The sequence below is a fragment of the Piliocolobus tephrosceles genome, chromosome 4 (genome assembly GCF_002776525.5).
Source record: "Piliocolobus tephrosceles isolate RC106 chromosome 4, ASM277652v3, whole genome shotgun sequence".
Lineage (NCBI taxonomy): Eukaryota > Metazoa > Chordata > Mammalia > Primates > Cercopithecidae > Piliocolobus > Piliocolobus tephrosceles.
In genome coordinates, this window is record NC_045437.1 from 178,382,145 (window position 1) to 178,395,946 (window position 13,802).

A 13,802-nucleotide genomic window follows, 5' to 3' on the forward strand; every position below is an offset into this window, starting at 1 on the left:
AAACCTCGTCTCTACTAAATATACAAAAATTAGCTGGGCATTGTGGCACACGTCTGTAATCCCAGCTACTTGGGAGGCTGAGGCAGGAGAATCACTTGAACCTGGGAGGCGGAGATTGCAGGGACCCAAGATTGCGCCACTGCACTCCAGCCTGGGTAACAGAGCAAGACTCCATTCCCCCCCCCCCAAAAATATTATTAGAGGATTCCCCCACTTTCTGGGAGGAGGGTTTTCTTCTCCCTGCAATGTTTGTTCTCTTAGAATCCCTTTTTTTCTGTTTGGATCACCATCTTTCATCTTGGAGCCTTTCTTTACTCAGATGTCTGGTGAACCTCTGTTGCTGGTTAGTATCAAAGGCTAAGATTCTATTACTTGTAGCCTTAAGAGTGTTGACCAAAACAAATGGTGAAAGCCTAAACACTAAGGTTGATTGAATTCAGACATAAAAAAGCTAAAATGGACTGTACGTAAGGTAGACACTATTTAATCTGGAGCAAGAAGAAGGGCTCTGAAAGAAGTCTGTATAGGGTACAGTTGAAGCAAATAGGAGTGGTAAATTCTACTGGACGTATAGTATAGGTAAGGAAAAGCTTCAAGGAAGAAAAGATATTTTCTTTTGATCTCCAGAGATGTGTAGGGTAGGTTGTGGCAGAGTGGGGATCAGAGGTGGGAAGTAAAGGAAGCAGCATGAACAAAGTTAGGGTATATGGACCAGCATGGCAGTTTAGAGGCCTTACCTACATATAGACTACCTAGATGATAATATCCTGGATTTTAAGCTGATATAATTATTGGATGAGACATCTAGTGGTGGTGGAAGGGGGTGTATATATTTTGCATATGAGGGAGATGTGAATTGTTGGGAGTAAAGGGCAGAATGTGGTGGACTGTTTGCACAGATGGTCACCAATTCCTCTCACCCTGTATTCACATGCCATTCCTCCAAGATGGAGTCTATTTTACACAAATGTTTATAACAGCCATTATTCATTATTCCTAATAGCCAAAAAGTAGAAACAACCTAAATGCCCATCAACCAATGAAAGGGTAACTAAAATGTGGTATATCCACAATGGAATATTATTTGGCAATAGGAAGGAATGAAGTATTGATACATGCTACAATATAGATGAACCCTGGAAATATCAAGCTAACTGAAAGAAGCCAGTAACAAAAGACCAAATATGGAGACAGAGTAGATTAATGGCGGGGAAGAGGCCAGGCGCGGTGGCTCACGCCTGTAATCCCAGCACTCTGAGAGGCCAAGGTGGGCGGATCACAAGGTCAGGAGATCGAGACCATCCTGGCTAACACGACGAAACTCCGTCTCCACTAAAAATACAAAAAATTAGCTGAGCATGATGGCGGGCGTCTGTAGCCCCAGCTACTCGGGAAGCTGGGGCAGGAGAATGGCGTGAACCCGGGAGGCGGAGCTTGCAGTGAGCCGAGATCACACCACTGCACTCCGGCCTGGGCAATAGAGTGAGACTCCATCTCAAAGAAAAAAAAAATGTGGGGAAGAGCGGAAGAAAATGGGAAGAGATTGCTACTAAAGGGTTTCTTTTTGGGGTGATGAAAATGTTCTGTATATAGACCAATGGAACAGAACAGAGGCCTCAGAAATAACACCACACATCTAACACATCTATAACCATCTGATCTTTGACAAACCTGACAAAAACAAGCAATGGGGAAAGGATTCCCTATTTAAAAAATGGGAAAACTAGCTAGCCATGTGCAGAAAACTGAAACTGGACCTCTTCCTTACACCTTATACAAAAATTAACTCAAGATGGATTAAAGACTTAAATGCAAGACCGAAAACCATAAAAACCCTAGAAGAAAACCTAGGCAATACCATTCAGGACATAGGCATAGGCAAAGACTTCATGGCTAAAACACCAAAAGCAATGGCAACAAAAGCCAACATTGACAAATGGGATCTAATTAAACTAAAGAGCTTCTGCACAGCAAAAGAAACTATCATCAGAGTGAACAGGCAAACTACAGAATGGGAGAAAATTTTTGCAATCTATCCATCTGACAAAGGGTTAATATCCAGAATCTACAAGGAACTTAGACAAATTTACGAGAAAAAAACAACCCCATCAAAAAGTGGGCAAAGAATATGAATAGACACTTTTCAAAAGAAGACATTTATGTGGCCACCAAACATATGAAAAAAAGCTCATCATCATTGGTCATTAGAGAAATGCAAATCAAAACCACAATGAGATACCATCTCACGCCAGTTAGAACAGTGATCATTAAAAAGTCAGGAAACGGCTGGGCACTGTGGCTTACGCATGAAATCCCAGCACTTTGGGAGGCATGGTGGCACACACGTGTAATCCCAGCTACTCAGGGGGCTGAAGCAGGAGAATCACTTGAACCCAGGCGGTGGAGGTTGCAGTGAGTCAAGATCGTGCCACTGAACTCCAGCCTGGGCGACAGAGCGAGACTCTGTCTCAAAAAACACAAAACAAAACAAAAACAATAAAAAGTCAGGAAACAACAGATGCTGGAGAGGACGTGGAGAAATAGGAATGCTTTTACACTGCTGGTGGGAGTGTAAATTAGTTTAACCATTGTGGAAAACAGTGTGGCGATTCCTCAAGGATCTAGAACCAGAAATACCATTTGACCCAGCAATCCCATTACTGGGTATATACCCAAAGGATTATAAATCATTCTACTATAAAGACACATGCACAGGTATGTTTACTGCAGCACTATTAACAATAGCAAAATCTTGGAACCAACCCAAAGGCCCATCAATGATAGACTGGATAAAGAAAATGTGGCACATATACACAATGGAATACTATGCAGCCATAAAAAAGGATGAGTTCCTGTCCTTTGTAGGGGCATGGATGAAGCTGGAAACTATCATTTTCAGCAAACTAACATAGAAACAGAAAACCAAACACCACATGTTCTTACCCATAAGTGGGAGCTGAACAATGAGAACACATGGACACAGGGAGGGGAACATCACACACTGGGGCCTGTCGGGGGATGGGGGGCTAGGGGAGCATTAGGAGAAATACCTAATGTAGATGACGGGTGCAGCAAACCACCATGGCACATGTATACCTATGTAACAAAACTGCACGTTCTGCACATGTATCCTAGAACTTAAAGTATAATAATAATAATAAAAGAAAATGTTCTGGAATTATGATAGTGATGATGGTTGAAAAATTCTGTTGATATACCAAAAACCATTGGATTGTACAACTTTAAATGGGTAAATTGTATGGTACATGAATTATATCTCAAATATACCAAAAAAAAGAGGGGGAGGAGGGAGGTGATATCTGTTCCCCCTCCTGTTGAAAGTGGCTGGCCTTGAGACTCATTTTGAACACTAGAATAAGGGGTAAGTGATACTATGTGAGTTCTGGGCCTAGCCCAAAATCCTGGCAGCTTCCACTTTCACTCTGTTGGAAGCTAGCTGTCATGTAAAGCAGCTTAAGCTAGACCACCCAATGATGACAGACTATGTGCAGAGAGAGGCCTCGTGGAGGCAAACCAAGACCCTAGTCATGTGAGTGAGGTCATCTTGGATAGCTTATACCCAGCCAGGCTGACAGCTGAATTAAGTAACATGAGTGACCCCACGAAAGATCACACGAAGCAAGAAGAGCCTCCCAGCCAACTCAGAGAATCATGAGAAATAATAAATCATTGTTGTTTTAAGCCAGTGAGTTGGGGGTGATATGTTATGCAACAGATAACTGAAACACAACCTTTCTGAGTCTCAGATTCCACTTCTATAACATGGGACTGATACTATGGGGTTGTTGTGAAGATTACATAAAGCTAACACCAGCATGGTGCTCAACAAATACTAGTTGTTATTCTTAAAAACCACCCAGGTGATCCTTGACATAATCTGCAGGTATGCTCTTCTGGGAGGCCTTATTCCCACAAGCACTTGCTGCTTTCAATCACATGGCTTCCAAAAGGTTGGCATCTTAAAAAAACAAAAGTTGGGTTTTCTTGCTACAATCTCTGACACATGAATTCTGAATCATAAACAGATGACCAAGGAAGGTTCTGCTTAGGTTAGCCATTTACCCGACCCTGCTCATCCATTCATCACACCTTTATTAAGCCCTAACTAATTACCAGACACCAATTAAGGATAAAGGAGATCCTCCTTCCTTTGAAAAATAAACCATTTCTACCTGTGTATCTATTAACATAATATGCTACACACTTGAACTTGAGTGGAGAGAGAAAGTATCTACAGTAGTAGATAAATCTAAAATCATTCAACTGGAAAGAAAAAGCTTAAATTTCTATATAGAGCTCATATACACAGCATGATAACACATAATTCTGACTGGGAATCCCACAAGCAATACCAGAGCAAGCAATGAAATGGGTCCCTAAAGGGTTCATCCCTCAGTGAGGCTATATCCTTCCAAGAGTCCCATTCACAGAACATGGACCCCAGGTGACAAAATTTGACCATTTAGCACTACCTGCTATGTTTTGGTGCAGAAAGGATCTGGGCAGTTAACAATTCACAAGCTAATGACAGAGAAATAAATTCCTGGGTATATCTGTAGGGAAGGATATTAAACAGCTTTCAACTGCATTTGTGAAATCAATCATGATTGGTAACACTGAACTAAAGAGGCTTTTAACCCTAAAAAGAATTAAGAAATTATTTTTCATCAAAAAAGCTGACATCAATACTTAAATTATATGAAACGTAAGAAAGATAACCAAATCTGTATTTTCTGCATGAACAATGGACAAAGTCCACTGAACCTAGGAAGCACTTATTCTAAACAAACTCAATAAAGTTCTAAACTCATCAAATGCTAGTTAGAGAGTCAGTATAAACAATATTGGCCTAGAAATGGACAGGAAGACCATGAGGGCTATAGGTGAAAGAACTAACACCAGGCAGGCACTGGGCTGAGTCTACCAGATAACTCAAATGCTGGGCTATCTTTCTCTGCTGACATATAATGTATAGCAAAGTACACAAGTCATAACTATCTATCTTGAAGAATGTTTACATCAAGATTAAGATACAGAATATTCCTAACACCCCAGAAAGTTCCTTTGTTCCCATCCCAATGAATAACCAGTCCCACCCGAGTTTCCCAACTCCACAGCCAGGAGTAACCATTATTTTGATCTCTGGCATCATACATACTTTTTGTCTGTTTTTGAATTTCACATAAATGGAATCATACCCTATGTCATCTTTTATGTTTTCTTTTATTCATCACAGGGTTACCTTATTTTGAAGCAGAAAACCCAGAAGCTGAGGTTTATTTTCAGAAAATGTTTTTCTGATGTCACAGGCCTGAATACCAACTACTCTGATTACACTGGTTATACTTCCTGCCCTCTTCCGAGCATGCATTATAAAAACTGTTACAACAGAACACAATTTTGGATTGCAAAAGTTTCCTTCCAGATAAATTAAATTATTTAAAGGTATTCAAATATTCTATTCAATCTTAACAGAGTATAAGCTTTGCCACTATAAAAGCATAATCGTTTCCATGAATGTAAAATTCTTATTCTAGAGAATCATCAAGTCCTAGAATAAAACTAACCAGCAATTCTGTTATTACTTTTGATTAGTAAAGAACTAAATGGCAGGAAAGTCTCTCAGAGGAGGCATAAGGCACTAAATTCAGATGAATGTGAGTCAGCTCAGAAAAGGCAGGGAGGAACAACAGTACAACAATAAATTATAAGTACAGATTTTGAGGCCAAGCTATCAGTATTCTAATCTGGAAAGTGCCCCTTGTAGCTAGGTGACCTTGGGCAAGTCATTACTCTAACTTTGTATCTCTATTACATCACTATAAAATGGGAATAACTTCATAGGGTTGTTGCAAGGATTAAATGTTAATGTATATAAAGCACTTAGGAGACCATGTGACATACAATAAGCACTTTTTGTTTTTTGAGATGGAGTCTCACTCTATCACCAGGCTAGAGTGGATGGTGTAACCTCAGCTCACAGCAACCTCTGCCTCCCAGGTTCAAGCCACTGTCCTGCCTCAGCCTCCTGAGTAGCTGGGACTACAGACGCATACCACCATGCCTGGCTAGTTTTTGTATTTTTAGTAGAGACGAGGTTTCACCATGCTGGCCAGGCTGGTCTTGAACTGACCTCAGGTGATCTGCCCGCCTTAGCCTCCCAAAGTACTGGGATTACAGGCATGAGCCACCGTTCCTGGCCATAATAAGCACTTTTTAAGAATTAACTATCTTGGTCAGGTGCGGTGGCTCATGCCTGTAATCCCAGCACTTTGGGAGGCCAAGAGGGGTGGATAATGAAGTCAAGAGATGGGGACCATCCTAGCCAACATAGTGAAACCCCATCTCTACTAAAAATACAAAAATTAGCTGGGCGTGGTGGTGAATGCCTGTAGTCCCAGCTACTCGGGAGGCTGAGGTAGGAGAATCGCTTGAACCCAGGAGGCAGAGGTTGCAGTGAGCGGAGATCGCGCCACTGCACTCCAGCCTGGTGACAGAGCAAGACTCCGTCTCAAAAACAAAACAAAAAAGACAAAACAAAACAAAAAAATCAGTTATCTTAAAAAGCTGAAAGGGGCTGGGCACAGTGGCTAACGCCTGTAATCCCAACACTTTGGGAGGCCGAAGCAGGCGGATCATGATGTCAGGAGATTGAGACCATCCTGGCTAACACAGAGAAAAAACCCCGTCTCTACTAAAAATACAAAAAATTAGCTGGGCGTGGTGGCAGGTGCCTGTAGTCCCAGTTACTCGGGAGGCTGACGCAGGAGAATGGTGTGAACTCGGGAGGTGGAACTTGCAGTGAGCCAAGATCGCACCACTGCACTCTAGCCTGGGCAACAGAGCAAGACTCCATCTCAAAAAAAAAAAAAAAAAGCTAAGAGGGCTATTAAGAGAGCAGCTATTCTGACAACCAAAGGGCTATAAAATAGTGACCAAGACATCTAGCACAGTGCTCCTCAAGATGTTTTATTTTTAATCCTCCATAGACTGATACTTTCTGTAAAATGCAAGATTACATGCTTGGATGTCACAGCAACACCAAATTGCTCTAAAAGTTTCTGAATGTTTACTCTCACTTTCTGTACATATGATATAGTCCATAACTATTCACTGTTCATTGACTGGCATTTGTCTACAGACTGAACTTTGAGTAACACTGTTTTATAGCACACAAGAAGGACTCAAGAGCCTCCTGAAAACTCAACTGGAAGGTTAAATAGAATTATGAAAACATTTAGTAAGAAAAAAAAAAACCTAGTAGCAGGGGCAAGAGGATGACTTGAGGGTCAACAAGCTGACAGATAAAATAAAACTTAAAAGGCTAATTACTAAACCTAAAATACAAAGCTTGCTGCAGAGCAAAGACCCAACTGCTAATTCCCTCCCTACCCCCAAGTGCTCTAAAGGGTAGCCCTCAGAAAACACGTTGGCCAGGCAGTCATCAGCCCCAGAGGGGACAAGAAGTGTGAATGTAGTAGGCAGAGCTGACTTGGGCCTCTTTTCAGGAGTGAGAATCCACCCTAAGCCATCATCAAGCTTTGGGGACATCAAGCACAAGTTGCAAAGGCTGGAAAGAGTTTCTTCTCTGCCAAAGAAAACATGCAAACATTTCCTTTGGTGACACAGGACTATACACCCACATATTCAGAGACACACACCTGTGGTTTTAGGAGGCTCCTGAGGTCCACCCTGCCAACCGTACTGTGGGTATCCTTGGTAGGGGTACCCTTGAGGAGGTGGGTAGGGTCCCCCCATAGGTCCTGGGCCCATTGGTTGTGGCGGATAAGGTGGGTATGGGGCCGTTGGACCAGGGCCCGGATATGGTGGAGGGTTCCCTTGGTTCATCGGGGACCTGTAAAGTGCACCTAAGAGACAAAAAGAATGAAAATTATTTGCATTTAACTGTAGAAATCATCAGGAATAAAATTCTAACCCATAAGATCATTTACAAAATACCTTCAAGCTATATCAAGCCTTGTGCAAATCTCTAGCTCTGCTCATTTTGTTTCCTTCTCACCATCACTATAATTGGCAATTATTTTATATATTTATTTGCTTTTTGTCTATTTCCTCCACTAGACTGTAGGCTGTGACAGTAGACATCAAGTAAGTTTTAGATCACCACCATGTCCCTAGAGCACTGCACAGTATCTGGTACAAGGCAGTCCCTAAATAAATGTGTTAAATGAATAACAAGATATTTTGTTTTTTAAATCCTCTGAAATGTCCATAAATGTGATTGGAGAGCTTTAAGAAAGTGTTCTAACAGCACTAACTATAAGTCACATCAGTGGATGCTGATCCACTACTAGAAGCCCTCCAATCAACAGGGTTGGGCCACAGTGGGGACTTCTAACAAGCAGCACCGGCAGCAATGACCAACCAAAGTTTGTAACCATCACCACTGCTCTGGGGATTGGGGTGATCTGGTTGTTCTCCCCAGACCTGCTGCTCTGAACAGTTGGACAGCGCTGTCTATAGAGAATGCCAAGCGTCTCCTCTGCCCATCCAGGCCCCTGAGACTCTGGGGGGCTCACCACGAACACTTATTTGTGTTTATAGGACCCTGTCCTCCGTGGTTTGCTTCTGTGAGGGAAGCCATGCTTCCCAGCCCCCAAGCCTGTTAATCATTCTCTTGATTGGGCTTGAAGTTCTCAGGGCCAGCATCTTGTTTCTGTTATCTCTTTAAGCTCCACAGTGCCTGGCATGGTGACTTTCAGATTAAAAACAAACAAATGGCCAGGTGTGGTGGCTCACGCCTGTAATCCCAGCACTTTGGGAGGCTGAGGTGGGTGGATCATGTTGAGATTGAGACCATCCTGGCCAACATGGTGAAACCCCATCTCTACAAAAAATACAAAAAATTAGCCGGGCATGGTGGCACGTGCCTATAGTCCTAGCTACTCAGGAGGCTGAGGCAGGAGAATCGCTTGAACTCGGGAGGTAGAGGTTGCAATGAGCTGAGATCGCACCACTGCACTCCAGCCTGGGCAACAAAGCGAGACTCTGTCTCAAAAACAAACAAACAAACAATTACTGGGGAATGCAAAGTATAAACTCTATGAATGACTCACTTAAACAACATGATATCATCTGTCATACTGCTGCCTTGTACTGTTACCCATATCTTACATCAATAGTTAACTTTTTATCTATTTGGGTGTCTTCTATCCCCAACCAAATAGTAGGGAAGAGTCTCAGATTCAAAATGTAATAATTTCACTATTAATTATTTTCCATAACAGGCAATCAATAAATTCCTAAGTGACTTTATTATATAAAGGACAGAATAGTCATAAATAGTCTAGGTTCCCTAGAAAATCTGGATTACAGTAGCAGTGGACTTTGCTGGTTGCCCACACAGCATCCATATTCTCCCCTCCTAACAGTAGTCAGGTTTCCACGTAGATCTCTGCCCATTCTTCCTGTAGTTCATGTGCTTCAGGGAAAGCTCATACCATCCAGCTCCAGGGTGAACCCAGTCTATCTAAGCCAATCGGGGTCACTCTCTCCACTTTTTCATCATGACTGATTCAAGGAATTCAGGACTTAACCCAGACGCAAATGGCACTCCCTGGCCACTGGGACTGGTTCTGAAGTGGAATCAGTAAAAAGCTCGGACTCTTTTAACACACTCCCACCAAACCTTCCCTTCCCCTGTACAAAGCTATACACAAAGTCTAGGAAAGATAAGGCCTACAAAATTACTGACAGCAAATCTGCAGCCCTGAGAAGGAGCCAGCTTTAAGATTAAGTGGGCCACTCAGAAAGGCAGAGCAGAAAAAAGGGAAGAAATGGCATTCCGGATGACTTTATAACAACTCATAAATCAAAGACTAAAGCCTGGCCTAACCTAAACTACCGCTACAGAACTTCCAGTCCTGGAAACCGATGGTAAGGTAAGGTAATGAACCCTTCTGGGTAACATTCACAAATATACATTTATTAAGTGCTTTCTTGACACTGGACTAAGTAGTGAGGTATAGAGCTCAATATGCCTCAAACCCTACCCTTGGGCAACTGGTTGAAACAAACATAAGGACAATGATTTTTAGAAAACGTGGTAAACAGACGGCTGGGTAGCAGTAGGGGCTTGAACCTAGTACAAAGAGGTGCTGATGGAGAGAGTGTCATTTGAAGGAGTGTGATTATAAATTGAAACTCTATGTTATGGGATCAAATAGCTTGAGGGTCTCTATTTCAACCATATCTGTATTGTCTCCCATTTTTGACACCACCTTATTTTTCCAGGGTCTGAAAGGGACTCAGAAAAAAAGTAGAGTTCTTTTCCTTTTCTGCTCTCTGGTCTGCAACTGGCAACACACCCTGACCTAGGAACCCTAATGCAAAGGCTCATGGTGATTAACACTACAATTATCATATGAATTTGGATAAAAGCAAATGCATTTTTTTCCTCTCTCCTACCAGGAAGGCTGTAGAAAGCCTAGTGAGCCCTGGTTAACACAGAAATCAGTCTCATCAATCACCATATGGCCATTCCATTATTTATTTTTAAATCACACAAGTACAATACAGTTATCATAACTACTTCTGTCCTGAAATTCAGTGTGTGTAACCTAACTTCATTAAAACTGCAGTTTAACATAATCAGTTCAACAAGATCATGTAGATCATTCTCACTCTAGCAAAGTCTGGACCTATATTTCTTTGAAGACATTGTTCATCTAAAAACAATGGGCAGTGAGGAGAAAAAAGAACAGAGTGCAGAACTACTACAACTTCAGACCTCAATGTTTCATGACTTATCTTGATCCATCTGTTTGCATTATCCTGTGCAGTTCTCTCCCTGAGAACCTCAAAGCTCTCTTCCAAGTGTATGTGTCCTCCCCACTTACCCCCTCATCATGTTTCTCTCTCATTTTTGGTATGTATCTTTCTCCATCTGCCTGAGGAAAAAAAAAATGTAAGGTCTAGAAGGGAAAAATCCCATGAGTTATTCACAGAGGCATTTATACAAAGGATAAACCACAAAGGTGCTCCAGCTACCATGACCTCCTTCCACACATACACTTTTTCCCTTTGTTCCCAATACAGACAGTCATCTTGGAAGAATAAAAATCTGGATCTATTTTCAGTTTCCTCTAAACAAGAAAAAAATCCTAGTGAGAGAACAGCAAAAGTCACAGAAAGAGCATCTGTGCTGGATGAGAGATCCTAGAGCTGGCATTTGAAAAACAGGACTTCATCCAGTGGGAATCCATTGTTCCCAAGCTGGTAAAGAAGCAAAGCAAAGCAAAAAAGATTACCTAACACTGACACAATATAGTACAAACCACTTTACATAAGCAAAACACAAAAGAGCTTTAAATTTAAGGTATGATACTGAACTTTGTAACATGACTGCTTTCCCTTATAAATTTGGTCAGGTAAAATATAAACCCTACTCTAGTGAAGTGTTTCACTACAGATCAAATGCAAACAGTGTAAACTGTAGCATTAAAGACAAATCAGAGCTCTAAAAGGGACAGCTCAAAGAGTGCTGCAGTCAAGATCCATTAATAGACTGCACTGAACACTGCTATCCCACGATCTCATTCAAGACATACTCAGAGTCACAGGATTGGCAGTCATTCAACCACACAATGAGAAGGGCAGAAACTATTCTTTGGGAAAGTGGTCAATGGAGATAAGACCTCATCAAAGTAGAGATGGAGAAAAAAAACCAATATTTTTCAATGTTATTTTTTAAATTACAAGACACCTGCTAGACAGACTGGCACTAACTCGGCAGACAGTAAAGTGGAAATTTTTCCTCTGGAAAACTTAACAGTCCCAATGGAAAAAAAAATGACAGATACTAATAATTGGGGGGACACCAAAGAAATGACTCGCCAATTACTCCACAGTAAAGCCTATGCACACTGAACTTCTAATGGACTATTTACTGTCTCATACATAAATGAATGGACAAAGATTATCAGACATTGGAGGAAGGCCTCCAACATAAAAAATAGATCAAAACAAAACAGAGGTAGGAAAAAAACAACCTAAATGTCCAAGGAAAGAAAATGTCCAAGAAAAAACCAAGGGTTTTTTTTTTTTTTGCAGTTGTTTTAAATTTATGCTTTTGAAGTATGATGTAATACTGTGTAAGAAAAATTTAAAAGCTATATATTCAGCATGTCTCAACTTTCTTTAAAATAAATATGAAAAACAGATCAATAGAGCAGAATAAAGAGTCCTAAAACACATTCATACAGTACAGTCTTCTAATTTAACAGACAGGCACCACTGTAATTCAGAAAAGAAAAGGTAGTCTTTCCAATAAATAGTGCTGGATTAATTGGATATCCTTGTGTTGGGAGAAATGACCCTTGATCTCCATGCTCATACATAAAAAAATCCACAATATATCACAGAAAAAAAATCACAGCATATTACAGACTTATACAAAAGTTAAACCAATCAAGCTTTTGGAAGAAAATATACCAAATATTCATGACTTTTGCAGTATTTATGTTATGACCCAGAAGCTCTATTCTTAGATATATATATATAGAAGTGAAACAAATGTGTAAGTCCACCAAAGACTTACACAAGAATGTTCAAAGCAGCTTTATTTATAATAGTCCCAAACAGAAAGCTATCCAAATGTTCATCAACAGTAGAACAGATAAATTATTATATATTTATGCAGTAGAAAGTGACCCCAAAACAATAAATAAAAGAACTATTATTACGTGAAACAACATGGATGAATCCCAGATACAATGGGTGAGCAAAAGAAGACAGACTCAACAGACTTCAATAATACTCTACTTAGTCTGTTTTGTGTTGCTATAAAGGACTATCTGAGGCTGGGTAATTTATAAATAAAAGAGGTTTATTTTGGCTCATAGTTCTGCTGAATGTACAAGAAGCATAGTGCTCGCATCTGTTTCTGGTGAGGCTCTCAGGTAGCTTACAGTCATAGTGGAAGACAAAGGGTGAAGCAGGCACATCACATGATGAGGGTGGAGGGAGGTCCCAGACTCTTTTAAACAACCAGATCTCACTTGACTAATAGAGTGAGAACTCACTCATTAGCATAAAGAGGACACCAAGCCATTCATGAAGGATACACCCCCATGACCCAAACACCTCCCACCAACCCACTCCAAAATTGAGGATCACATCCCAACATGAGATCTGGAGAGGACAAATAGCCAAACCATATCATTCTGTTCCATTTATATGAGGTACAAGAAGAGCCAAAACAAATCTGTGGATACTGAAAAGAAAGATACCAAAATAAATCTATGAATACTGAGGAGAAGATACAAGGGAACCTTCAAGAATGATGGAAACGTTCTGTATCTGGAACTGAGTCATGTTTACATGAATACATATGAATGTATTGAGGTGTACATTAAGATTTTCAAACTTTATTGTAAGTTGTACAGTAACAGCAGACAGATATTTTGCTAGAAAAAAATATTTATTGTGGTTTTCCTTGGGTGCTGGAATTGTGGGCAATTTTTGTTACTTATACTCATCTGTATTTCTGAAAATTTCAAGAGAACCTATACAGTCAGAAAAAAGATTAAGTTTTCTTAGTGCTTTCAGATACATATCCATTCTGCCTGCCATTTTTTAATAGCTAGAATGCCACTTTAGCTGGGCTCAGTGGCTCATGGTTATAATGCCAGTGACTTGGGAGGCTGAGGCAGGGGAATCACTTGACACCAAGAGTTCAAGACTAGCCTGGGTAGGGTAACACAGTGAAACCCTCTCCCCCGGCAAAAAAATTAGCAAGCTGTGGTGGTATACACAGTCCT

The 13,802-nt window shown here is 40.8% G+C and overlaps 1 protein-coding gene across 2 annotated transcripts in view; it reads right to left on the bottom strand.

The window, feature by feature from the left end:
* LOC111528318 (cysteine-rich and transmembrane domain-containing protein 1) overlaps positions 1–13,802 on the bottom strand; it is a 51,907-nt gene that overhangs the window by 25,106 nt on the left and 12,999 nt on the right. The window contains exons 1-2 of one of the 2 annotated variants that reach the window (XM_023195025.1): positions 10,881–10,931; positions 7,683–7,889 (exon numbers count right to left, since the gene is read on the bottom strand). In XM_023195025.1, the coding sequence (XP_023050793.1) occupies positions 7,683–7,869 (187 nt within the window). In that variant the 5' untranslated portion in view covers positions 7,870–7,889; positions 10,881–10,931. Of the gene's footprint in view, positions 1–7,682; positions 7,890–10,880; positions 10,932–13,802 lie in introns of those variants that run through there. The other variant, XM_023195018.1, reaches the window with a different exon arrangement.